This window comes from Mus musculus, chromosome 7 (assembly GCF_000001635.26).
Source record: "Mus musculus strain C57BL/6J chromosome 7, GRCm38.p6 C57BL/6J".
NCBI classification, from domain to species: Eukaryota; Metazoa; Chordata; class Mammalia; order Rodentia; family Muridae; genus Mus; species Mus musculus.
The window spans coordinates 59,981,983-60,007,137 of NC_000073.6; the positions used below are offsets into that span (position 1 = coordinate 59,981,983).

At 37.0% G+C, this 25,155-nt stretch overlaps 2 protein-coding genes and 1 long non-coding RNA gene across 11 annotated transcripts in view; all 3 read right to left on the reverse strand.

Annotated features, from left to right (window-relative positions):
* Snhg14 (small nucleolar RNA host gene 14) overlaps positions 1-25,155 on the reverse strand; it is a 1,177,441-nt gene that overhangs the window by 709,246 nt on the left and 443,040 nt on the right. The window contains exons 7-15 of the long non-coding RNA NR_146211.1: positions 17,336-17,431; positions 13,424-13,572; positions 6,620-6,765; positions 5,430-5,581; positions 4,790-4,901; positions 3,849-4,001; positions 3,043-3,181; positions 1,387-1,512; positions 268-1,295 (exon numbers count right to left, since the gene is read on the reverse strand). This is a non-coding gene — a long non-coding RNA (small nucleolar RNA host gene 14). The remainder of the gene's footprint in view (positions 1-267; positions 1,296-1,386; positions 1,513-3,042; positions 3,182-3,848; positions 4,002-4,789; positions 4,902-5,429; positions 5,582-6,619; positions 6,766-13,423; positions 13,573-17,335; positions 17,432-25,155) is intronic.
* Snurf (SNRPN upstream reading frame) lies at positions 513-23,217 on the reverse strand. The gene is made up of 10 exons (NM_033174.4): positions 23,054-23,217; positions 17,336-17,431; positions 13,424-13,572; positions 6,620-6,765; positions 5,430-5,581; positions 4,790-4,901; positions 3,849-4,001; positions 3,043-3,181; positions 1,387-1,512; positions 513-1,295 (listed from the first exon to the last, which is right to left on the reverse strand). The coding sequence occupies exons 1-3, from the start codon at positions 23,065-23,067 to the stop codon at positions 13,467-13,469; spliced, it is 216 nt and encodes a 71-aa protein (NP_149409.1). The 5' UTR covers positions 23,068-23,217; the 3' UTR covers positions 513-1,295; positions 1,387-1,512; positions 3,043-3,181; positions 3,849-4,001; positions 4,790-4,901; positions 5,430-5,581; positions 6,620-6,765; positions 13,424-13,466.
* The window catches only part of Snrpn (small nuclear ribonucleoprotein N), a 467,683-nt gene continuing 443,040 nt past the window's right edge, over positions 513-25,155 (reverse strand). For 6 of the 9 annotated variants that reach the window (NM_001349690.1, NM_001349691.1, NM_001082962.2 and 3 more), the window contains 9 exons: positions 17,336-17,431; positions 13,424-13,572; positions 6,620-6,765; positions 5,430-5,581; positions 4,790-4,901; positions 3,849-4,001; positions 3,043-3,181; positions 1,387-1,512; positions 513-1,295 (listed from right to left, as the gene is read on the reverse strand). In NM_001349690.1, the coding sequence (NP_001336619.1) occupies positions 1,258-1,295; positions 1,387-1,512; positions 3,043-3,181; positions 3,849-4,001; positions 4,790-4,901; positions 5,430-5,581; positions 6,620-6,622 (723 nt within the window). In that variant the 5' untranslated portion in view covers positions 6,623-6,765; positions 13,424-13,572; positions 17,336-17,431 and the 3' untranslated portion in view covers positions 513-1,257. Of the gene's footprint in view, positions 1,296-1,386; positions 1,513-3,042; positions 3,182-3,848; positions 4,002-4,789; positions 4,902-5,429; positions 5,582-6,619; positions 6,766-11,679; positions 11,804-13,423; positions 13,573-17,335; positions 17,432-23,053; positions 23,218-25,155 lie in introns of those variants that run through there. The other 3 variants (NM_001349694.1, NM_001349695.1, NM_013670.4) reach the window with 3 other exon arrangements.

Sequence of the window (25,155 nt, forward strand, 5' to 3'; positions counted from 1 at the left end):
GAGGCAGATGGATGAGAGTGCAGTCATCTTTGCCCATAAGGGAAATTTGAGGTAAGCCTAGGCTATATGAGGCCTTGCATCAAATTCCCCTAAAATGGAAACTGAAAGATGTCTCATCAAAAGATCTTCCATAGACATTTATAGACTGGCATGTTGATGTAAATTCTAACTTGTAAAAATTCTTAAGAAAAGTGTTTTTAATTGTCTATAATCCATAGTTTAGACTGGTATCTACACTAGCAAAACAATGTTCATTTCACAACTCACCTCTGAGTGGTCACTTTTAGTTCAAGAATAAGATCATAGATTTTCTTCAAATTTGTGGTCATCACTCACATCCAAATATCAGAGCCTCCTGTTTACCAACCTCCAGATTATGGGAGGGAGGGTTAATTAGCAACTCCTAGACATGAAAGAAGCTGTGCAATACCATCAGCAGACATACTGACACGGATACTGGAAATTTCATAAGGCCCCACACAGATGAACTATCATTGACTTCTGAGAATAAGTCTTCTTCAGGAAAATCATTTTATAATTTATTTAATACCAATTAATGCACCTAAACAAATGTACAAACTAAAACCAAAATAGACCCAGTACATGATAGATGTCTGTGTGTGTGTGTGTGTGTGTGTGTGCGCATGCATGCATGGAATGCATGTGTATGTGTGTATATGGATGTATGTATAGTTGTAAACATAATTATAGACTGCTAAGTAATAGAGCATGTTTGGAAGATTGGAAAATACCTTGCATTCCATGTTTTAATTCATAAGCAATAATGACATACCAGTGCCATAAATGATGTGAATTTAAATATCTGCTTAAATATCTTCACACACCTTTAAGTGAAACATATTTAATTGAACCGGAATGGCTTGTAAATCTTAGCAAATGGATCTTGATTTTCCTTATCTGTAAGATTTTGAACCAATGCTTGAAGTGAATGTCAGAAATCAGGAAAATATTTCAACTATCTGATCCTAAGAACCTAGCTTGAGCAAATGTCATATCTGTGTTTAGTTAATATAAACTTAATATAGTAATCTTTAACAATAATTTCACCACTGAAACACATTTGGTTTCACTCTAACTTTAACAAAATCAGCAGACAAAGAAAAACCCCAATTGAATTGCTCTATGTATTTATTATCTATAGTTAATGCAGTAAGAGGGGTCAAAAAGCTTGCAGGTACACAATTTCACAAGAAGCATTGTAGGGGAAGAGAAGGGCTGAGATTTATCAACTGTATCTTAGGGTCTTGGTGGGCGCATTCCTGGGGGAGGTGGGCCTAGAAAGGAAAAATTAAAAAAAAATTCCATTAATGTTATTAAGAGCATATAAATAGTGAAGGACCTGGATGTCTTAACATAACCACTAACCTCTAATTCCTGGTGGAGGGGGTCTCATTCCTGGAGGAGGCATGCCTATAGGTGTCCCACGAGCAGGGGGAAGCCCAATGGGTGGGCCCATGGGTGGTCTCATACCAGGTGGAGGAGCCATAATGCCTGAAAATTTGACAAAAATAAGTAAACACTTCATGTCAGCTCAGTAAAGCTGTTACAATTCAGAACAAAAAGTGGTTAAAGAAATGAGCCAACAATGGCAATGAGAAATGAAGTTTCTTATACTATAAAACTTGAGTGCCACATTAATAACAAATAACTTATAACCTTTCATTTACAAATGTCAACCAATCATCAACCAAATGATCTAAAAAGGTGACGTGGTTGAAAGAGGCACTGCTGTGATAGCGACAAAGCTTGTGGGAATAAGCGTTATCTGATATGGTTTAACTTCCTCTCCTTGAGATGAAACTAATCACAAACAGCTCCTTAGATGGCCAGGAACCTGAGACCAGATTGACCACAAACCTAGGGGACAACGAATTATTGGCTCTGCTAAAGGAATGTAGCACTAATGACATTCTGCCACACTGCTAGATCGGTGATTTGTGAAGCCATTAGAGAAGCTTCCTCCAATAGATGGAAACAAATACAGAGACCAACATGCAGAAAATGTGTACAGAGACCTTGGAATACTGGGGCCTCCTTCAAATCCCTGAACTAAGTCCTCAGGAACCCTACTGAAGAGGAGGAAGAGTCAGTGAGGATGGATGACACCAAGGAAAGAGGTCTGTCTAGCAAGAAGACTGAAGAACATGTAGTATTTTACCAAGCTTGCACTTGTCTAAGTAACACTGGGTCACTGTACTAAAAGTGGAAGTGAAAATAAGCTCCCATCCTACCCATTAAGCTATCTCTAGTTGGTAACCACTTGCAAAAAAAAAGTCTCAATGGATATATCAACACACTTAAAGGGAAACCCATGCCTATCTGTTGATGGCAAACGATACTATCTCTATAGTATATGTGGAGTTTGTCTCATAATCCTTTGTCTGAACTCCTACTACATTTTATCTTTTGCTTAAATACTATATTTTCTGTTTTGTTTTTAATTGGTTTCCTATGTGTTAGAGGAATGTGTCTTAGTATATGTTTTGTGGGTTTTTTGGTTTTTTTTTTTTGGGGGGTGGTACTTTGGCTGTTTCATATTCATTTTGGCCAAATCTGGTTTGCATTCCAATTGAGAGTAAAGAAAGTGTGTCAATTTAGGTGAATGAAGAAATAGAAAAAAACCTTCACCAGCATATATTTAGAAAGAACACAGTTTTCTCCAGGCAGTGGTGGTGCACACCTTTAGTCCCAGCACTCAGGTGGTAGAGGCAGATAGATTTCCATGAGTTTAAAGCCAAACCTTGAATATACAGAGTTCCTAGACAGTCAGGGCTACATAGAAAACCTGTCTCAAAAAAAAAAAAAAAAAAAAAAAAAAAAACAGAAACAAAAAAAGCAAAAACAAACACATCTATTTCAATTCATAAGAAATTAAAAGTAGCCCTGAAATTCAATAGTTCCTAAATTTTTAGCAAGACAATGAGATGATGCCTTTTCCTCCATCAGAATACTTAAGATGGTATTTCTTCAAGGTTATAGAATCAGAAGCCAAATCATTATTATTCATCACAAAACCCTTACCTGGAGGTGGGGTTGCTCTGCCTACAGGTGGAGGTGGAGTTCCCCGTCCTGGCGGGTACTGGGTTGGGGCTCCTGCAATGCTAGCAGTAGCAGCAACAGCAGCAGCTGCAACAGTGCCTCTTCCCTGTGGGGTCATGACCTGTGAAGTTATGCCAAGAAGACGAAAGGTGAGTGATAAGTCTCTTTTTCCAAAAAAAGAGTATTAATACTAAATATGTTCTACTACAAATGTAGTTGCTGTGTCTTATTTATCTTATTCTATTTCTTTTAAGTTAATAGAGAATAAATCCAGGGATTTATGCATAATAAGCAAATACTCCTTCTGAGCTGCTGAGGCAACAGTCTGGAACTTTTGTTTTGTTTGTGGGTTTCTGTTTGTTGGTAGGTTGTTTCTTCTGTTGTTTGTTCTTTCTTTGGGACAATGGTCTCTCCATCTAGTATTCCCAGCTACCATGGATTCCTTGAGATGTATCTGCCCCAGCCTTCACAATGCTGACAGCGAAGGCATGCACTACTACATCTAGCTTTAGTCTCATGTTTTTAAATCTTAGCATATTAACATTTTCTAAGCTTGTGATTTTCTTCATTCTGGCATATATAACTGAATCTTTAATGACATAAAATCAAAGTTTTTTTTTTTTTAAGCTAGCAACTATAAGTCCCTTCCATTTACAGTTGAGTATCAGATCTTTTTAGAACATATACAACTTAAATAGTATAGACACATCTTCATGCTTCCGCATTTCATCATTCTCAGGCTCTACTTATATTTTCTCATTAATAGAAAACATTTTTGTGATTCCTACCTGCTGGGATGGGCCTCCAACTCCTCTGACAGGGCCTGCTAATCCAGCAGGAGCCTGGGGAATAGGTACACCTGCTGGCACTCCTCTGCCAGCTGCTCTTCCAACCCCAGGGCCACCTGCAGCGCCAGCAAGAGGCACACGAGCAATGCCAGTCTAAAACAAAAATGTATAGCTTACATAGCATGTTGAGTTTGTTCACAATTTCATTTATTGAAAGACAAATTCTGTAACTAAATTTTACAAAACACCTATCTCCAATCACTTTATATACAAATGAAAGTGATGGTGTAATACAACAAATACTCTTCTGAACCCTTCAGATTTTGAATATATACAATGAGACTGTATAATCTTGCATAAACATAAACAGGGTAAACCCTGAACAACTTCTTCTCAAAAAAAAATTCATTTATAGATATTTTATTCACTTTACCTTCTAGTAAAAGTGGACTGTTGCTATCAGAGTACAAGCATTGCTTTGGTCAAATCAAAATGCATGCCCTTTCTTACTACACTAGAAAAAGTAAAGTATACAAGTTCAAGGCTAAACTTTAGTGATTTTCCATAAAGATATATGCAAATGTGAGTGGGTGTCCAGGTTTTCCAGTGATTGGACAAAACATATTATCTGTTTGATAATTATTGACAGTTGTCCCACAAAACCTTTTGAAAACAGAGTAACCCTAAGGAATAAAAAGAAGTCAATTCCTTACCATAACTTAGGGAGTATCCAGTACATAGGTGCATAGGTGGAAGCAAAAATAAATCCTTAATTCCTAAGGCTACAGATGTACTGGTATTAAGTACTAGGTATATTTTAGTGTTCTTCTACTGTATACATTAAAATAACAAAATGTCCTCCACATTATAGATCAACCTTTTGTATATAAATTAAAAATGAAAGTCAAAAACATGCATGTCCTGTTCTGCATCTTCCTTACATCTTTAGGAGGTGGGCCCTCCACAGTCATTGAAACCAAGTTCTCCCCACGTAGCAAGACCAGACCCAAAACCCGTTTTTCTTCACGTTCTGGCTGTTTTGCATTCTTTGGCCTATAAATCAGAAGTAAATAAATATTAGTGAAATCATTTTGTAATTCTTATCAAAAGTTTAATTTAAAATTCAATGAAACATTTCCCAAGCAACAGTTTATTTGCCTGTTTACTATGAGGACTTAGTCATGTAAAAATAGTAAAATTAGTTTCCTGTGAATGCGTCAATATTATAGAAATATGCAAAATTAGATTATTTTTCACAATTTAGATACAGATTACATGACACGACCTATTTAAGTAGGCATAATTTAAGCCTCAATTATAATAAAATGATAAATCTATTAGAAACTACAACCAAATAATATTGACATCAGATATATTTTTGCCAGCATGATATGCATGCAATGGCTATGATGCAATGTAAGGATTTGACAGAATCCTGAGAAAGGGCTAATAGGTAAGAGCAAAACTGACACATTATAGTGCCTATATTCACTACAGTCACTCTGAGGTATATTGCTTTAGCTCAAAACTTCCCTCCATCTCCTTCCTACCTCCCACACCCATGACCCCAAACAGACTTACTTGATCTTCCTGAACTCATCACAATCACAGAGGATCAAATTCATATGCTTGTCAAAAGCCTTGAAGGTGCCAATGAAGATTCTCCCATCTTGCAGGATACATCTCATCCTATAGTCAATGTGCTGCAGCATCTTGCTACTCTTACCCACAGTCTGCCAATTAGAAGGGAACATCAATGTTAAGTGTAATCTGTAGTCCAGTTTTCTAACATTAGCTTATTCATTGCCTACATTTATAACCATGTTTCTTCAATAGTTTTTTTTCCAAATGTTTTCCAATTACTGAAATATAAAATAGAATTAGGATCACTATAAATATATCGACACTTCTCAGAACCTTAAAGTATTATCTTATCTAGAAAGATTAATGGGATTTACTCCTAAACTGAAAACATTTCAACCTAGTTACTTGGTATAGTTGCTATTTCATTCAACTTCAAGCTTTCCTTCTAGAAGATTACATGAGCTTCTAACAGAGCACCTTGTCCTGTGAATTATTTTGTAAACATAAAAAATTACCTCAACAAATAACGATGAATACTAGCCCAATGAATGTACAATGATCCACTGGCACCCCAAAAGGCACCCAGATCCATCAGACCCACATCACTATTATTAAAGAAAATTAAATAGGATCAGGGTTCCAAGACTGATACTGGACTTCATACACACATGAGGACCATGAGCCCCTATTCTTCATGCCTCCAACACCAAAATGCTGGTTTTAGGCATGAGTCATACTACTTAAATCTGAGAGTAGCATCTTCTCCTTTATAGATCTGTGCCCTTGACTCTCAGAATCACAGTAATCTATAGGACAATCTCTCTTCATCCAACTGTATTTCTGTTGATTGAAAGCTGTTCTTTCCCAATAGTCTGTGGTTGTGATATGCGATTTGATCTAAGAGTCATCTATCTACAAGTTGATCCCTTAAAAGATTTAGTCGTTGAATAAAAATTACATAATGTATGCATTCCTTGGTACTCTTTCCAAAGCTTTTAACCACCCTATACAGGATAAGCATAGGCCATCTCTTGATTGCTAAACAGAAGAATAAGCATCCTTCTATAAAGATAAATCCTTATTTCAAATTTTTTACCGAAATAAAAAACCCCATACATTGAGAAACTATGATGTGGGGTCATTAAATTAGCTATCCAACCCTTCGCTTAATTAAATGTACAACTTACCATGATTGCTGTTCCACAATAGCCGTTGTCAACACTAAAATTTCAAGATCCTTAATACTCGGGGAAGGGATATAAATAAAGGTTCGATGCAGGCTATTAACAAACAATGTAAGCTTGACCAAAGTTTCACAGACAGAGGATGGGTCCTGCAGAGGAAAACACATTTCTACCTCAATCCATGGCTTAAAAATCAACCATTTTCAAACAGTATATTAGAGACTGATTGCGCGTCCAACAATGAACAGTTCCAGTCCTCCTTCTTAGCACTACTTCTACCCAACAGATCTCTGAAACCCATTGCCACCAGTATTGGTAAGGTTTCTGGGTTTGTTTCTGGGTGTATTTATAGGTCAAATAGAAGTGCTACCTTCCTTTGTGACGAACATGTGATCAGAGAATATGTTTTAAGTTTGAGAAATCCACCTCCCTAGCCACTCAGCAGTGATTCACAGATGTCACCTATAATTTTATGTGTTTTGTCTGCACACTTATCCTTGTATTATGTATGTTCTTTGTTCTCAAGGTTTTAAAAAAAGGTATCAAATCCCTTAGAATTTAAGTTATAGCTAGTTATGAGCCTCCATGTGAATGCTAGAAAGGGAGTCTTCTACAGAACCCACTGAGACATCTCAAAACATTATTACCAGGTTTTTATACAATTGCTTATAAAATTAGATCCTCTTTCTTGGAAGGAGAACACTTATACTGGCCATCTTCACATTAAATATTTATCTTTATAATATTAGAATATTTTAAATAATATATATATAAAACACCCACATTTTTCAGTTCCCAAAATTTATCACTATCTCTACTTTTGGCCCCTCTTAAAGTCACGATGAATAACCTTCCTCCACAAATCAATGAGTGTGTCATTGAAGAGCACAAACTACAAAAGCTGAAAACTGACATATAGTTACAGTAAAAGTATACATAATGCTGAGGAAGAATTCAGTGGCTTTATGGCAGGAACAGTCTTACAGAAAGCTTGAAAACTTAAGTATTAAAAAAATAAATGTAAAATACAATAAAGGCCTAAGAATATAGCCCGTTCTTAAAGGCTAATTGCACGTTAAAGCATAAAATTTTTTCCCTCCCCAACAAAAACAAAAAACAAAAAAACAAAAACAAAAAACAACAACAACAAAAAAGAAAACCATAACCACCACAACAAAAACTTATATGGTTAAATGCCTATGAGAACTTGGGAGAGGTAAGGCAGGATAGAACAATGCCTAGAATTCAATGCTAGCCTGGAGTACATAGGAAAACATCTGGATATCTCCAAACAAAACAAACAGAAAAGCTGCCAGTTAGTTAAATGTATCAAAACAAATGTTTAAGATAATAATGCTTCATATTATATTTTGGGGAATTTGTAGACTATCTGTATGTAGAAAATTATCTAATTATAAAATTAGATGCTCTTTCTTGGAAGGAAAACACTTATACTGACCATCTTCACATTAAAGGTATGTATGTATAAAATTTAAAATCTGTTACATTTTGCCAGGAAATGGTGGCAAATGCCTTTAATCTCAACACTCAGGAGGCAGAGGTGAAAGGATCTCTATGAGTTCAACACTATCCTGGTCTACAGAGCAAGTTCCAAGGCAGCCAAGGTTACATAGAGAAATCCTGTCTTGAAATAAACAAACAAACAAGAAAAAGAAATCTGCCTGTCACTGAATCGCTATGATCAAAGGCATTTGGTACTATATGCCCAGCTATGTCAAACTCCCAAGACTGCTTTTCTTATTCTGAAGTTTAAGTAGCTCTCAGTCTATGATGAATACTTTAATTCTTCCTATAGCCTTTTCTTTCTTATCTTCAAGTATCACTAGTAACTCAACTAACAAGTCTGTTTTGAGACATATTTCACAAACAAAGGCTAGCAAGCTGTCCTTCAATGTGACATCTTTCCTTGGCGTTTTGTTTTTTGAGATAGCCCTGGCAGTTCTGAAACTCAAAGAAGTAAATGTAGCTGGCTTCAGGGATCTGACTGCCTCTGCCTTCTTTGTGCTGGCATTAATGGAAAGTATCATCAAGCTCAGCATGATCTTACCATTTAATATCATTAATCAGCCACAATGTTTAGAACTGCCAATGTTAATCCAAGTGACGTCAAACTCATGAATAATGATGTGTGTGTAAATGAATGTCTCTATTCCAAAATGTATTAAAATTATTACCTGGACAGAGGTGGCACACACTTTACTCCTAGTACTCAGGAGGCAGACTGACCTAAATTTAAGACGAGCCTAGTCTTCCAAGAAAATTCTATTCTAAGAGAGCCAGGGCTATACAAAGAATCCCTGGTTAAGAGTAATATTAGATACGTTTAAAAATATAGCTATTATATAAAGATATATATATATATATATATATATATATATAGAGAGAGAGAGAGAGAGAGAGAGAGAGAGAGAGAGAGAGAGAGAGTGTTAACCGCAGAATATAAGGGTTAGAATGGCTCAACTTGGAAAGTACCTGCTCCCAAATATAATGCCTGAATTAGGGTGCCTAGAAGCCAATATAAATAACAATTGGGCAGGTGTGACAGTATACTCAAATTAGCAAAAAAATACAAGTTACAATTTGAACCCCTCCTATGAAGTTATTATTACACTAACATCAAAGCCAGGTATAGACACACAAATAAAAAATGGATAGACCAAAATCCATAATAAACATGTGAACCATATACCTGTAAATCAAATAAAAACACACATCAAAAACATAATCCAATGCAATCAAGCTGGATTTATCATAAAGCTATAGGTTTGGTTCAACATACACATATCAATAAATCTATAAATCTCATATGTAGAGATAGACAAGTCACATGACCATCTCAAAATATTTAGAAAATTCAACATCACCTCATATATATATGTGTGTGTGTGTGTGTGTGTGTGTGTGTGTATTTTAAGGAACAAGGTTTCACAAAACAATGGCTATAACAATTTGGCAATGAAAGCTATCCTAAATAGAGAAAAATCTCAAAGCAACCCCAATAAATAAGAACCACTACTATCTTCATCCTTATTCAGCATGGGTAATTCACAGGCACTAAATGCATATAGTATGTATACAAACATGCAGGTAAAAACACTCATATACATTTAAAAAGAGAGAACCCAGTTATTAATAGGCTTTAGATATTAATAGAGTTCTCAAAAGAAACAGAAATATCTTTAAAAATCTTTAAAAGTGTTTAGCAGGCCTGGCAAAATGGCTCAGAAGTTAATAGCACTGGCTGTTCTTCTAGAGGTCCCGAGTTCAATTCCCAGCAATCACATGGTAGCTCTCAACCATCTATGAGATCTTGTGCCCTCCTCTGGCCTGTAGGCATACATGCAGGCAGAACACATACATATATAATATATAATATATACGTAATAAATAAAAATGTGGGGGTATCAATCAGGAATATGAAAATTCAAACCATTTTACATTTCATTATGTTCCTGTCACAATTGCTAAGAGAAAACAACAGAAACAATGTGAAGGGAAGGGTTATTTAGTACTGTCAGAGAGCAAACTATAGACAACATGCCAAACAGGATTGTATTGCCTTTTAAATCTGTATTCAAGTATATAAACCTTACTGATCCTGCTCTTCCACTCTACGACATATGTGTACACTGTACCCTACACTCATTTGTTTAACAATGCTAATTGCTGGCAATTTCTTTTTCAGCTATAAAGAAAATGAAATTCACAGGGAAATAGACCAAACTGCAAAGAATAATAAAACTCTGGTAATGCAGAAAACAAATCCAACAATCAATACTGCAAACTCACAAAACTAAATAGCTTCTGTACAGAAAAGGACACATCGTAGAATACATAGAGAGCTCTCAGAATTGCAAAATACCTTTGCTTGTCATATCCGACAGAAGCAAACTGTCTAGAATATATAAAGACCTCCAGAGAACTGAAATCAATAAAATAAATGGTCTGAAGTGATGGTTCAATAGTCTTAAAAGACCTATTTCTGGTCCTTGCATCCAAATGATGGCTTACAACTTTCTATCAATGCAGAAATCTGATCAATCAAACTTTCCAAGTACATATATATATATATATATATATATATATACGTGTGTGTGTATGTGAAATAAAACATTCATTTTTAGTTACATGGGTTTGAAGATGTTCCTTTCCAAACCCATAACGTATCAAACAAAGCACCCACTGTCAGGTGTGAATTACCTCCCTTGAGTTGGTACAGTGTGGTGCAGACTATCTCCTCCTCAGTATAACATACACTGATGTAATTGTTTTACATTTCCAACCAAAACCTGATAACAAGCACCCATCGCTTAAGATAACTACATAATTTATTTGCAGAGAGCAGACATATCCAACTGGATTGTGCCAGAAGCTTCCTAAATGCTGGCTAGCTTTCAGTGTCAAAAGGTGCGATACAGGATGCTGAAGAAAATTCATTCCTATTCTGCTGTGAACCCTGTTAGGATAGGACCATTGGTACAAGGATTTCATGGTTATTATTGGAGTAGTCAACAGGTGTCTAATTTAGTTGTATATTTTTAATTGGCTAATTCTTTTCTGACACAGAGTCTCTACATAGCACTGACTAGCCTGAAACTCCTAATTTAGGCTGACTGGCCTGGAACTTACATAGGTCGACTTGCCTTTTCCTCCTGATTGGTGAAATTAAAGGCAAGAGCCACCATGCCTACCTTAATTGATAGTTTTAAAAACTGAAAACAGGAAGATAATTGGCTCTGTTTATGAGATGCTACTATGCTTTTGCACAGGACCCTAGTTCAGTTCTCCTAAAACATAAGCTCTCTTAAAACACTGTCTACACCTCTAGTTCCAGGGAATTGTGATACCTTCTTAGGCCGCCGTAGATTCCTGTAAAAATACTTAATGTTTATTTTTAAATTAATAAAATAGGCAAAGTTAATGCATGCAATACAGCTGAGAATACAGCACTATAGGGGAAGCTACAACTATTGTTAAACTGGTATAGCATAAAATGACTGCCCTCTACATACTTTATACCCATATATTAGTTCATGTCTCACCTCATATCAGAAGATTCTCTCTGCAATGAATGGTGCTTTATAGACTTGCAATTGAACAAAGTGCAGAAAATAAGTGAAGAGGAGGGCTCAGACATAAATTATATCACATCACTACCACGCAAGTCTAAGAAACCATCACAGAATGGGTAGAAAAATTATGAACCAGACATCAGTGCACTTCTGGGAAATAGTGTCTTCATGATCTTGTAAGATTATTATACCTATGAACTATCACAGTAAGCACATATGGTTGCCTGCACAAAACTTAGCCAAACAACAGTCCAACATGCATTGGGTTGGCTTATGAGGCTGCCTCCTTAAATTAAATTACAGGTCAGCCAAGATCATATAATGAGATCTTGCCTGAATAAATGCATTAAACTTGTAAAAAATAACTCTAGTATGTATACACATATAGTAGTACAGACATATAAGAGTTAAGTCATAGAGCAGAAAGATAAGAAATCCAGGCTTTCTTGGCCAAAGTGTGAAACAGAGTCTCATTTTAGAGTAGTTTATAACTCACTACATAAATTCTCTGCTGCTGCTGAGAACACCTTGGACACAAATGATACCTATAGCTGCAACACAGTATTTATTTATTTGTTTGCTTGTTTCTGTTTCCTCTTAACTATACTTATGTTTCTTTTTTCCCCTCTTTACACTTTTTTATTTACATGCCAAGTGCTATCCCTTTTCCCATTTCCCCACCTCCCGGAAACATTCTATCCCATCTCCACCTCCCTGTGCTTTTATGAGAATGTCCCTTGACCCACCCATCCACTCCCGCCTCTGTGCCCTCAATTCCCCTACACTGGGGTATCAATCAAGCCTTCATAGGACCAAGGACCTCTCTTCCCATTGATGCCTGACAACTGATGCCTGACAAGACCATCCTCCAGCACAACCTTTATAAATAAGACATCTGTTAACATTATTTCACACCATGTCCAAGAAAGCCTTGTACTCTGTGAGTACTGTATGCCCATGGAGGACAGACATACAGGTATAAAGCACCATAGACACATAATATTTATAAATTAAATAAATTAACTGACTTAAAAGAAAACCAAAGCACTACACTGTAAAATAGAATCTAAATAAAGTAAATCTAAATCTACAGTAAGTATTGTAATAACATTATAGATGATACTTTTATTACATGATATGCTGATTCAAAGAAATAATTATGGTGAAATACTTTCTGTAGAATTCCATGCCTACTGATTCATGATTAAAATAATTCAATATATTCATAAACATAATTCTTTCTTGAAAATAATAAAAGCTAATACAATACTATATAAAATATTAACAGGAAAATCTCACAAGAGGGGGCACTATAAATTAACTAATAAATGAGTGTATTTTTTGTAAAGTAGAAAAAAAATAATCAATGAAAAAGAAAATAAAATTTCCTTAATGCATTCCAAAGTAGGATATGGAAACACAACATGTCAGGGAATATACATTAAATGGTAGTTATACTGGTTTCAGTGTTATTTAATATGTGCATTTTAGAAAATCTGTGTGCCTCATTCTAGGATATTAATATATATATATATATATATATATATATATTATATTATAATATATATTATATTATATATATTATATATATATATTATATATATAATATAATATTATATATAGTATTCATTTTTTAAAAAGTAGTTTTATCAATTAAATCCTAGATACTTTATGCTTTCTTTTTACTTTTATTCATTTTGGAATTAATTCTAACCTGTTTTCCTTGAATTCCACCACCTTGAAGTTGCAATACTGCTTTAACCACCTCTTGGTGTCTCAGCTAAGAATGCCTGTCTTAGTTCTGCCTGGAAATCCACCACAGGAACTTGCTGTTGCTGAGAACGTCGTGGGTACAAGTGACACCTACAAAAAGAGTACAATATTTTTAAATGACAGAAGGCATCTCTTTGTAGATAGCAATAAATAGGAAATTATAAACACCTTTACTCTAAAAGAGCCTCCTTTAAAAAGTCTAACATAGTTTAAAATATTGTCATTTAGGTACGAACATAACACTAAAGAATTAAACAGGGATTTCTGCCAACAAAAATGGATAAACTATGAGATATTTGTTCAGTATGGGGATGTATCCTAATAACTAAAAAGCCAAGAGTCCTCATGTAGAAACTCTTAAGATACAAGAGAAGAGGGCAGCACCTCCTGTTACAGATTGCTGTGAGCTACCGTGTGGTTGCTGTGAATTGAACGCTGGACCTTTCCTTGAAAGAACAGTCAGTGCTCTTAACCACTGAGCCATCAATCCAGTTCAATAACCATTTTTCAAAGTGTCTGCATACACATACAAGCACACACCCACAACCACATACCACACCCACAATCACAAGCACACAGATTAAACTAAAATAGTGATGGGCTAGACAGATGGTTTAACAATTGTTGCTCCTAGGAAGAATGTACAATTCCTAATATCCACATGGTAGTTCAAAACCTTCTGGAAAATGTTAACTCCACTCCCAGGAGACCCAAATGTCCTCTTCTGGCCTTGGATACTAGGTACATATGTTGTGCTGACATATACGATACAAATAAACCTTAACAAAAATATATGCCCATGGGCTGGCGAGATGGCTCAGTGGGTAAGAGCACTAACTGCTCTTTTGAAGGTCCTGAGTTCAAATCCCAGCAACCACATGGTGGCTCACAACCACCCGAAATGAGATCTTTTTTTTTTAATTAGATATTTTCCTCGTTTACATTTCCAATGCTATTCCAAAAGTCCCCCACATGCTCCCCCACCCACTTCTCCACCCACCCACTCCCCCTTTTTGGCCCTGGCGTTCCCCTGTACTGGGGCATATAAAGTTTCAACTCCAAAGGGCCTCTCTTTCCAGTGATGGCTGACTAGGCCATCTTTTGATACATATGCAGCTAGAGACAAGAGCTCCAGGGTACTGGTTCGTTCATATTATTGTTCCACCTATAGGGTTGCAGACCCCTTTAGCTCCTTGGGTACTTTCTCTAGCTCCTCCATTGGGGGCAATGTGTTCCATCCTATAGCTGACTGTGAGCATCCACTTCTGTGTTTGCTAGGCCCCGGCATAGTCTCACAAGAGACAGCTATATCTGGGTCCTTTCAGCAAAATCTTGCTAGTGTATGCAATGGTGTCAGTGTTTGGAAGCTGATTATGGGATGGATCCCTGGATATGGCAATCACTAGATGGTCCATCCTTTCGTCACAGCTCCAAATTTTGTCTCTGTAACTCCTTCCATGGGTGTTTTGTTCCCATTTCTAAGAAGGGGCAAAGTGTCCACACTTTGGTCTTTGTTCTTCTTGAGTTTCATGTGTTTTGCAAATTGTATCTTATATCTAAGTTTCTGGGCTAATATCCACTTATCAGTGAGTACATGCCCTCTTCTGGTACGTATGAAGTCAGTCACAGTGTACTTATATATAATAATAAATAAATCTTTAAAAATATACATATATTTGACACCTAAGAAAAGCTAAGTGCATTGCAATAAATGTAGAATTTTATTCAGTCATGTATATTATTGCTCTATAGAAAAAAAATTAGCAAAACACAAGAGGCATTTCCTGTCACATAACTATAATGTAAGTACTCAGAAGGCAGTGACAATTGGATTGCCATAAATTTGAAGTCAATCTGGTGTACAGAGTGAATTGTAAGACCACCAGAGATACCTGGTAAAACCTCTGAGAAACAGGAAATAAAATCAGAAGAAATGAACAAACAAATACCAAGAGATTTATATTCTATTAGCACATAACCTATGATTCTGAAGAACCTAAGGTAAAAGTGCTGTAATTTCCAGTCCAAGGCCCATCTAATAGACCACTCCTCAAAACAGAAAAACCCAAGACATCCTTCCCCATTTGCAAGATAGTTGTTGAAAGTTTACACACTATAAACAACTTTTATGAGTCAATATTTTCTTATTTTCTCCTATTTTAAGAAAGCATTCTTAGCCAGGTATAGTGGTACTCATCTTGTATCCTAGAGGCAGGAGGCTATCAGTGATTTTGGGTCCAGCCTGGTCTATATAGTAAGATCCAGAACAGACAGAGCTACATAGTGAGACCCTATCTCAAAAAAATCATTTTAATCATGTCTTTTAATTGCACTGTATTTTTCAGATCACTTTGGAAGGATATATATGTGTGTGTGTGTGTGTGTGTGTGTGTGTATTATATATATATATGTGTGTATGTATTATATATGTGATTTAATTAAAATATTTTACTGCTGTGTTGCCTATTGTCTACAATTTTGGGGAAAAAAAGTCCTTTAGTATAAAGGATATGAAACAGCAATAATATCTGCAGTATATTATCTACAGAAACAGTATAATATCTGCAGAAACAGTAATAAATATCTGCAGTATCTGCTCCCAAATGCCAAAACAAATGTCAAGTAGTCTCATAAGAAATAAACAGTCAGCCAGTGGTGGCCCACACCTTTAATCCCTGCAGGTGGGAGGCAGAGGCAGGTAGATCTCTGAGTTTCAGGACGGCCAGTGCCAGTGCTACACAGAGAAACCCTGCCTCGAAAACTAAAAAACAAAGACAAATAAACAACAAAAAAAGAAGTACCTATTGTTACAGCACTCAGACTCTGCATTCTATAAAGTCAATATACAGATGTACCAAAGTAAAGGTAGCAAAGGTACACTGAGAACTCAAACTGCATTTCTTCTCTTATACCTCCTCAAAAACACAAATGTGAAGGCCATGAAAAAGCCCTGAAATGAGAACAATTTGTGATTATCTCTAGGGGAAAAAAAGGAGAATGAGATGATAATAGTTTTGAGACTAATTAAATTGAGAGTTTTCTTCATCAGTAATCAGTATATTTTAAATATGTTTAAGTTAAAGACCAAGATTCATTTATGTGTGTACATGTGTATATTCAAAGAATTAGTGAAAATATTTTTAAAATTTTAGCTAAGATATACTATTCAATGAATCTAAATATATAGCCAGGCATGGTAGTATACACAAGCAATACCAGCACTTGGGATGTGGAGAAGGTCCAAGAGTCAAGGGGATACTCTGGTTTGTGATTTAAAAAAATAGCAAGGTTAGCATAGGCTATCCATCTCAAAACTAATAAGTTTCATTATAAGGAAGGACCAAATGTGTACATTAATGTCTCACACCAATGCAGAAAATTTTATAAGAATGCAAAATAAATACCATAACTTAGGAATTCATACTGTGAATATATAATTCTAATGGTAAAAACACTTATGCATGCAAAAATAAAAATAGAATACTTCTATAAATTGTATGATGCTCTAAGATTAATTCAATCACCACAAAAATATGGGAGAGATGAAGGTAGCAACACTCCTATAATTGAAATGTCAGGAAAAAGTCACATGTTCTACTGAATACCTTAATAAGAAGCCAGGTGTTTTGGTGTGTGCTGTTAATTCCAGCACTCCCTCCTAAGGTGGGATCAGGTATCATTTCAACCAGGAATGGTTGAAATGGTAAAAGCTGACTTCTGTTCAAACAATTCAATTACAGATTTAATTATTTTGTTACATCTTCTATATTAGGAATTCAATCAATATCATTGCAATCTCTTTTTTTGTATGACACTTTTCTGTTATTTGGTTCTTAACTCAGAATTCACATACTCTTGGTTGCTCAGTGAGGCTGTCCTTCGACGTTTGACCTGGACCTCGACCTCGGGCACGTGCTGTTCAGTAGTTCTTCTCAAGTGTAAGCGATCCCTGAAAGAAAAAAAATGAATTAATTTATTAAAAAAATATTTAAATGCATTATGAGGGCTTAAGAGCTCTTGCCTTGGAATCAGGAAACCCTGGGCTCCATTCCCAGCTCTGTGTAAATAAGAGATTGTAGTACATACATTTAATCTCAGCAGTAATGAGATGAAGACAGGGTTTATGATCACAACAGCCCTAAATTAAAAGTTTAAGGATACTCTCAGCTCAAGGCCAGCCTGGTCTACAGAGTTAGTTCCAAGACAGCCAAGGATACAGAGACACCCTGTCTCAAAAACCAAAAAAAAAAAAAAAAAAGCAAATTTGGGGGTCAGTCTAGGCTAAATGAATCCTTACCCTGAAACAGAAATATGAGATTGATAAAATGGTTCAGTAAGTAAAGCATTTCCAGCTGTGAAGACAAACTAGACAACCTGATCCCTGGACCCTTGAACATCTAGAGAGAACCTGCTCCACAAAACTATGTTTACTTCTGTATCTGCCATACAAGCATGCTCCCTCCCTTTACCACAAAAAAAAAAAAAAAAAAAAAAACACACACACTAAAAACAAAATGAAAGTTTGAAGGAAAAAATAAAGGCTCCACTTAGAATCTTTGTCATTTGCATAGTGAATGTTAAAAGGTATTCATAATCTAATTCAAAAAAAGATAAAATTATGACAAAGTGAGCCTTTATTTCCAATACTTAAAGGCAAAAAGGACAGATTTCTCTAAGTTCTAAAGCAGTCTGTTCTACATATATAAGTTCTAAGCCAGCCAGGTCTAACATAGGAAGCCCGTGTTGTGATAAAAAAAATAAGATACAATTAAAACATTAGAGTATTTTATAATTAAAAATATATTAGAATCTGGAGATGGTGAGATGGCTCAGCAATTACGAGCACTGTCTGTTCTTCCAGAGGTCCTGAGTTCAATTCCCAGGAATCATGTGGTGGCTCACAGGTACCTATCAATATTGCAATCTGATGCTTTCCTCTGACATCCAGGCATACATGTAGATAAAGCATACGTATGTAAAATAAACATTTAAAAGATATTAGGACCTGAGATTTAAACATAATTTAGGGGAGAACATTACATGAGAAAAATCTGGATTAAGATTGGAAAATGAAGTAAAATATATTATTTCCAATTATAAATCTCAAAAAATATGTATATAGATATAACACACACATAATCCATATATACATATACAATATGTGCCAGTCCTCTGTACAAACAAAAAACCAAGATCACTCCAAACTACTTGAGAAAATATTTTTAGATTATAATCCATTTATAAACCAGACTAACAAAGCATAAAAAATTAAATTGGAAAATTATTAATTAAAATATTCATATGTACATGTAGCTGTCTTCAGGATTTACAAAGAAATAACAGGGTCACTTAAGGAAATGCTATAAACAGGCTGGGAAAATGCACTTCCATGTTAAGATCTGGGAACACCTCACAAAATGGCCGTTCTGTCAAATTGAAAATAAGTAGAAGCCTCAGGGTGGCCATGTTAGGAACTGCAGAAACCATTCATAATACTGAAATTAGAAAAACACATGAAAAAAAGACAAATGTAAGGTCTTTGACAAGTCATGAAAGAATGTCGAAAGCAGAATCCAAATGCCAATTCACTAAATTCTACCTATCTATAAAACTAGATTGATTAAGCACCTGACCAGTTAACAGTTGTTTTGTTTATAGAATCTTAACCTGTTCTTAAAAAATAACCTAACTGTCCTTATGTGGTGTGTGTGTGTGTGTGTGTGTGTGTGTGTGCACGTACACACTTATAAATGTCTTTCAGCAAATCTGCCCTGTAAAATCATAGGACTTGGTAAACTGAAATGGGATGATTTATTTCAAGACTAGCTTGGGCTCCACAGCTATATTATCAAAATATTGCCTTAAAACAAAAAATTACTTATAAATTCTCTTACCATTATTTAGACAAGTAACATAAGTATAGTAATAAATATAGCAAATTAACTTCAAAAGCTACATTTTAAGTGTGAGTTTTTAAAGTGAAGATACATTCATGAAAAGAGGGAGGAATAAATAAAATAGATCTAGATGGAAATACTTAGTAGAATGAAAAAAGTGACTAAATTCAGTCATTTTAACATAAAGTTCTGTGAACAAAACAAGTAAAATAACACTTTTAATAACAATAAAGTTCCCTTAATTAAGATTTGTTCATCTAAATTGAAGAAAAGACACCCAGAATTTTCCAACTCAGTATCTGGTGCAGCAATAATCACAATAGTCAACTGTCTCTTGAGACTGCATTTTGAGTTACAGTTAGACCCTTCCTTAAAAGGGTAACAAAAGTAATCACAACACCAAATCATTACTTAAGGCAAAGATATAGAAAGTTCAGAGGCCTTTAAAAGGAGAAAGCCTCATCAAAGAGATCTGATTCAACTAAGAAAATATAGTGGGCCATAATAAGCAGTTTTATAATAGTCATTAACAGTAGCTGAGCCAAAAGATTAGTTGAAACCCCATGTTACTAGAGTCTAAAGGCTAAATTATATTATATACAATATTTTAAAGATATGTTTTTGAAGTCTGGCAATTGCAGTGTGAAGATTACAAGTTTAAGGTTAACCTTGGCTACAAGATCATACTGTCATGTCAGAAAGACAAACTTCTAAAACAAAGTCTATGTTCTAAAATTTAGCATTGTTTAAGATTACCACATATGACAACCATAAATACTACCTACCCATAAATGTGAAGAAAACAAGATTTTTTTAAAAAAAGCAAGCACATAAAAAAATCATGAAAAAATATTGAAAGTATGAAACACAGGAGTCACACCTGTGGTTTCAAGCACTGAAGGGAGAAGGTGGGGTGGATCACCAGCTCCATTGACAGTGGGATACATATCATGTCTGACACTAAGTTGATTTATGTCAGAAACCTGTTTTAAATTTAAGTGTATTTGATAAAGAAATGTAAATGCAGTTATTTTGCTTATTTTTCTTTCAAATTTAGAGTAGTTTCTATTTCAAAAATTGAAAAAAAAGAGTCATTTATCAATAAATCTATCCAGTCTTAAATCATGTACAATCGTGGTTTTTAAATTTCTGTCTTCTCTTTAAGTACAGCTTATATTTTTAGCTGCTACAGAGTGTTTAATTTTTTTTAAGTCGGCATTAAAATATAAATATAAATTTCCTACCTGGTAGGTAATGCTATCTTCACCATCACCAATAATAGGTCCTGACCTGACCTGGCTAAATTATTCTAAATTCTCACACCTATTATACTACTAAAAAACTAAGAATACAGGGACAGGCCATACACACCGATAACCTCTAGATTCCTTCTCCCCCTACCCCATCTTCCAAATACCAGAATTCATGGAAAAATTCAACTCCCCGCTTCCCCCCACCTTCCATTATCAAAGGTCTTGGAAGATAAGAGGAAGAAACCTGCACAAACAAGTCTCCTTTTTCTCCCCGTTCCCTACTGTGACACTGCAGGAAAGGAGGGGTAAAGATACTCAGCTATCGTAGCACCAGGTTAAGGAAATGGTAGTCATCCCCTTGATGCCAATACTGCACAATTCCTCTGCAGAAGTCCCTTCTTTTGTCAATGCAGGGAGAGGTGGGTGTCACCTCTACTGCATCAGGTGCCTGTAGGGAGAGAACCAGTGATCAATAGGCTCAGTTCTCCAGGGCCTTAAGAAAGGGTGTGGCTGAAATTCCAACACCGCAGAAATGACAAGTGCTGTTATCTCCTTAGGTTTGTAGCATAATGGGGAGGGGTCTACTGCCCTGTATACGCCATGCTGCGCCTGCGCACTTCAGCACCTCTGCAGCAGCGGCCATCTTTACAGATCCTCACAATGGCGTTTGACATGCGACACGACCCCTTGATAATACCAAGATGACTTTGATAAAATTCAGGATGCCATGAAAAAATAAAAGACATTGTCTTATTACCTCTACTCAATGAGTGGGTAAAAGCAAGTATTGCATAGACTTCATACACTAACCCCCACTGTGAGGGGTGGTTGACAGTGACACAACAAGAAAATGGAACACTGAGACTTGCATCCCTATCTTGTAAATGGGAAACAATTCTACAAAAGGAAACAACAAGAACAAAATACACAACCCAGTTAGAAGGGACGACTGCAAGAAAAATCCTTAAGGTGAGGTCTGGCCATTCTACACAGGTTCTCTTCTCAACAACTCCCCCCTCCACCAATATTGGTACATTCCGTTTATCTACCTCAGTAGACCCCACCCTGGAAGCACCCAGAAGCAGACTGCCACTGGACTGCAGGGCTAAAAATGACACCCTACGGCCTCAGTACCAGACTTTGTACGGTAATTACCTCCATCCATGGGTCAGAGTTCCAAGGCCCCAAACCAGAAGCACTCTGGCCACCTGCAACCAACCTGGACACACAATCACTTCTCTGACTTGCAAGTATCTTTTTGCCACACAACCACATGATCTTGAGAAGTAGTTATAGAGATCTCAGAGAAAATCACCCACTAGCGCTCACCTTCCACCCTACCATACCACCACTACACAGCTCTGACATCCTTGAAGCCACATGAAGCAGCAACAGAGCTCCCAGAATGCCCCCATCCCCCACACCCTGCGCGCACCCTCAGCCTAAAGGCCACAACAGCAGAGCTCCCCCAAACATGAACTAAGAGGCGACAGAGCTACCGCTCCCTCTACCCTAGGCTCACAGGCTGTGGCAATGGAGCTACCACCCCCATAGCCCGCAGGCCGCGGCAACAGCACTCCAGTAGCCCCCACCCTGAACACACAAGCCATGGCAACCAAGCTCCCAGCCCTCAGGCCACCGCCACACAGCTCCAGTTCCCCAGACCCCTGAAGGTGCTCCCATCCCCCAGACCACACAAGCTGCGACCGCCCATTTCTCATGCCCTGTAGCACATAGGCTGCTGCGGCAACAGAGCTCCCTCCCCACCCCCACCCCCACACCGCGGAGAAAACAGACTGCGACACTGCGGCAGCAGAGTTCCCACGCCCTGTAGCCCACTGGCTGCATCAACAGAGCCACAGCCTTGGACAAGAGTGTCCACCCAGCCCCGTAGCCCACAGGCTGCGGCAACAGAGCTCCTGCATCCTGGAGCCCACAGGCCGCACAGTAACAGTTACAAAATCCCGGACTCTACAGGTTCCTGCAGCGGCAACAGAACTTCTATCCACACCCACCCCCAGAACCAACAGAGCTCCGGCATTCTGGAGGCCACAGGCCACACAGTTAATAGTTCCAAAATCTCTGGACCTACAAGTCGCGGCAACACAGCTCTGACTTCCAGGAGTCCAGAGGCCGCGACAAAAGAGGTCCCGCATCCTGGAGCCCCCACGCTGCGGCAACACAGCTCCTGCATCCAGGATCCCAGTCACAACCTCAGACCACCATAATAAAGGCAACGCGTTACACGCAGGTGCCGCACTAACACACCCAAGGAGTCCGTCTGCCGGCTCCAAAGGATTGCTCACCAATTCTCAAAAATAAAGGTATCTGGGTTGTCAAAAATCTTAATAAGCCCAAATCTAGAATGTTTTGGTCAAATAGGATGCACTTTCACTACTAGAATCCACAAGCCCAGCTGACCTTCCTCGCTCCATTGCGTTGCAAATCACTCCTCAGAACCAAGCGTCTGGCATCTCCGGCTCCCTCTCCTCTCTGCGCTAGTCTTGCCGCAATGGCTCAGGTTTGTCGCGCGGCTCCCTACGCATGCGTCCCAGGCAATGGCTGCACATGCGCACATTTTTGCCGCAATGCAGGGGTCTCTGTCCCTCTGACCGGAATGTCCTGCCAAAAGGCAGCTACCAAAAGGAATGCTTGAGCATTCCTACTGCGGAAATTTGAGCGTGTATTAAAAAAAAAAAAATCACTGTCAATCTGGAATAATGGATATAATTGCCTATTACTAAATACATTTAATTTTTTAAAAAAATTGCTCCCAAGTGATTGCAAGCATCACACAGATTTTTATTATGTGGGAGAGGAAAAAAGGTTTGATCTCCAATATGAGGAAGACTGGTTTCTAGGCTATATCATGTTACATAGTGTATCACACACACACACACACACACACACACACACACAATCAAACATGAAGCCCAGCCAAATTGTCAGATACTTAAAATTCTGTACAGAAAAAAAAGTTATCCTGATTCCTAATTCTACATTCTACATTAATGTAGTATTACTTGTATTTTCTTTCTCTGTGTTAGAACATATGACTGGGAGAAAACTATTTCCTCCAGATCATGGTGTGATTAAATTTTAATAGGAAGAACATTCAGTTATGAAACTTATGTATCTGCTTCTTTTGTTGTTGTTGGTTTTAGAGACAGGGCTTCCTAAATGTTGTTATGCCTGGGGGGTGAAAAGTAGACACTATTTACTAACAAATATATGACCTCATAGAAATGCCATCCAGTAATTCCAGCTCTTAGGAAACTTATTCTAAGAAAGCAGTATTTTTGCATACTCAAGGCCAGGTTCAATTTGTAACAATATCTAAAAACAAAAACAAAAACATTTTGTAGATTGTGGATACATATATAAGAATTTATTTCAGTTACTTTTGACCTATTAATTTCCTGTCTGCCTAGTAAAAGTATTATTGTGGTAGTAACTTCAATATGCAATTATTTGAAGATTAGGAAAACAAAATGGCAAGGAGAAAACTAAGGAAGCTAAATTTACATGGGTTTAGCATAGCTTAATGAGGGCCTGCAAGAACTGTTAATGAGGTATTCTAACAAAGTTGGAAGTTCTCTACTTCCCTTCCCCCCGCACTGAGCTAGCATCCAGTTCGCAAACATCCTAAATTCAACTTCAATGAAGATACATTCAGTTCTAAATGTAACCAAAACCTGAACTTTCGAAAACAGCTGAAGAAATCTATTTACATAGAACTAAACAATTAGATACTATTGTCAGTCACCATGGAAATGCAAATGAAAATCACAAGGACAGACTACTTATGGAAAAATGAAAAGACAATAGACTAGGGCTAGGAATGGTGGAGTGTAGCTCAGCGCTGCAGGGTGTGTATTTTGTTGTTGCTTTTCTGAGGCTGGTTCTTAATCTACCCCAGGTGTGCTTGGAAATTCCTTTGTTGCACTAACTGGCTTAAAACTCAGAATAAGCCAATAAGCCTTCTACCCTCATTACAGCAAGGGATCACCATGCCTGATTTTGTTCTTTTTTTTTTTTTTTTTTTTTTTTTTTTTTTTTTTTTTTTTGGCAGGGTAGAGGGCGTTGGGGTGGTAGTGAAGGAGGGGGTTGTTTTGTTTTCCCAAGATGGGGAGATTTTGAAACAGGATGTGTCATGGTTGGGTTGGAATTTTACCTTGCAGGAATTATGTGGTGCTAGAAATCAGACAGAGAGGGCACTTTGCAAGCCTGGGCCTCATAATAAAACCTTTCCTGTTGTTTTTTGTTTCTTAGACAGTCTCATTGTGTCCTTCTCACTGTCCTAGAATTTGCTATGTAGACTAGGCTGCATCAAAACTACTACTCTGCTTCCTAGTCCTAGCATTACAGATTTGCTAACCCTGAAAGGCCCTGGTGAATATAAAATTAATGTACTTGAGTATTACAGAGACAACGGACTTAAAAACTTACTCCATGCTGATAAGAATGCAAACTAATGCAACCATCTTGAGCTAAAAACATGGTGCTTTGTTCCTTTTATCCCA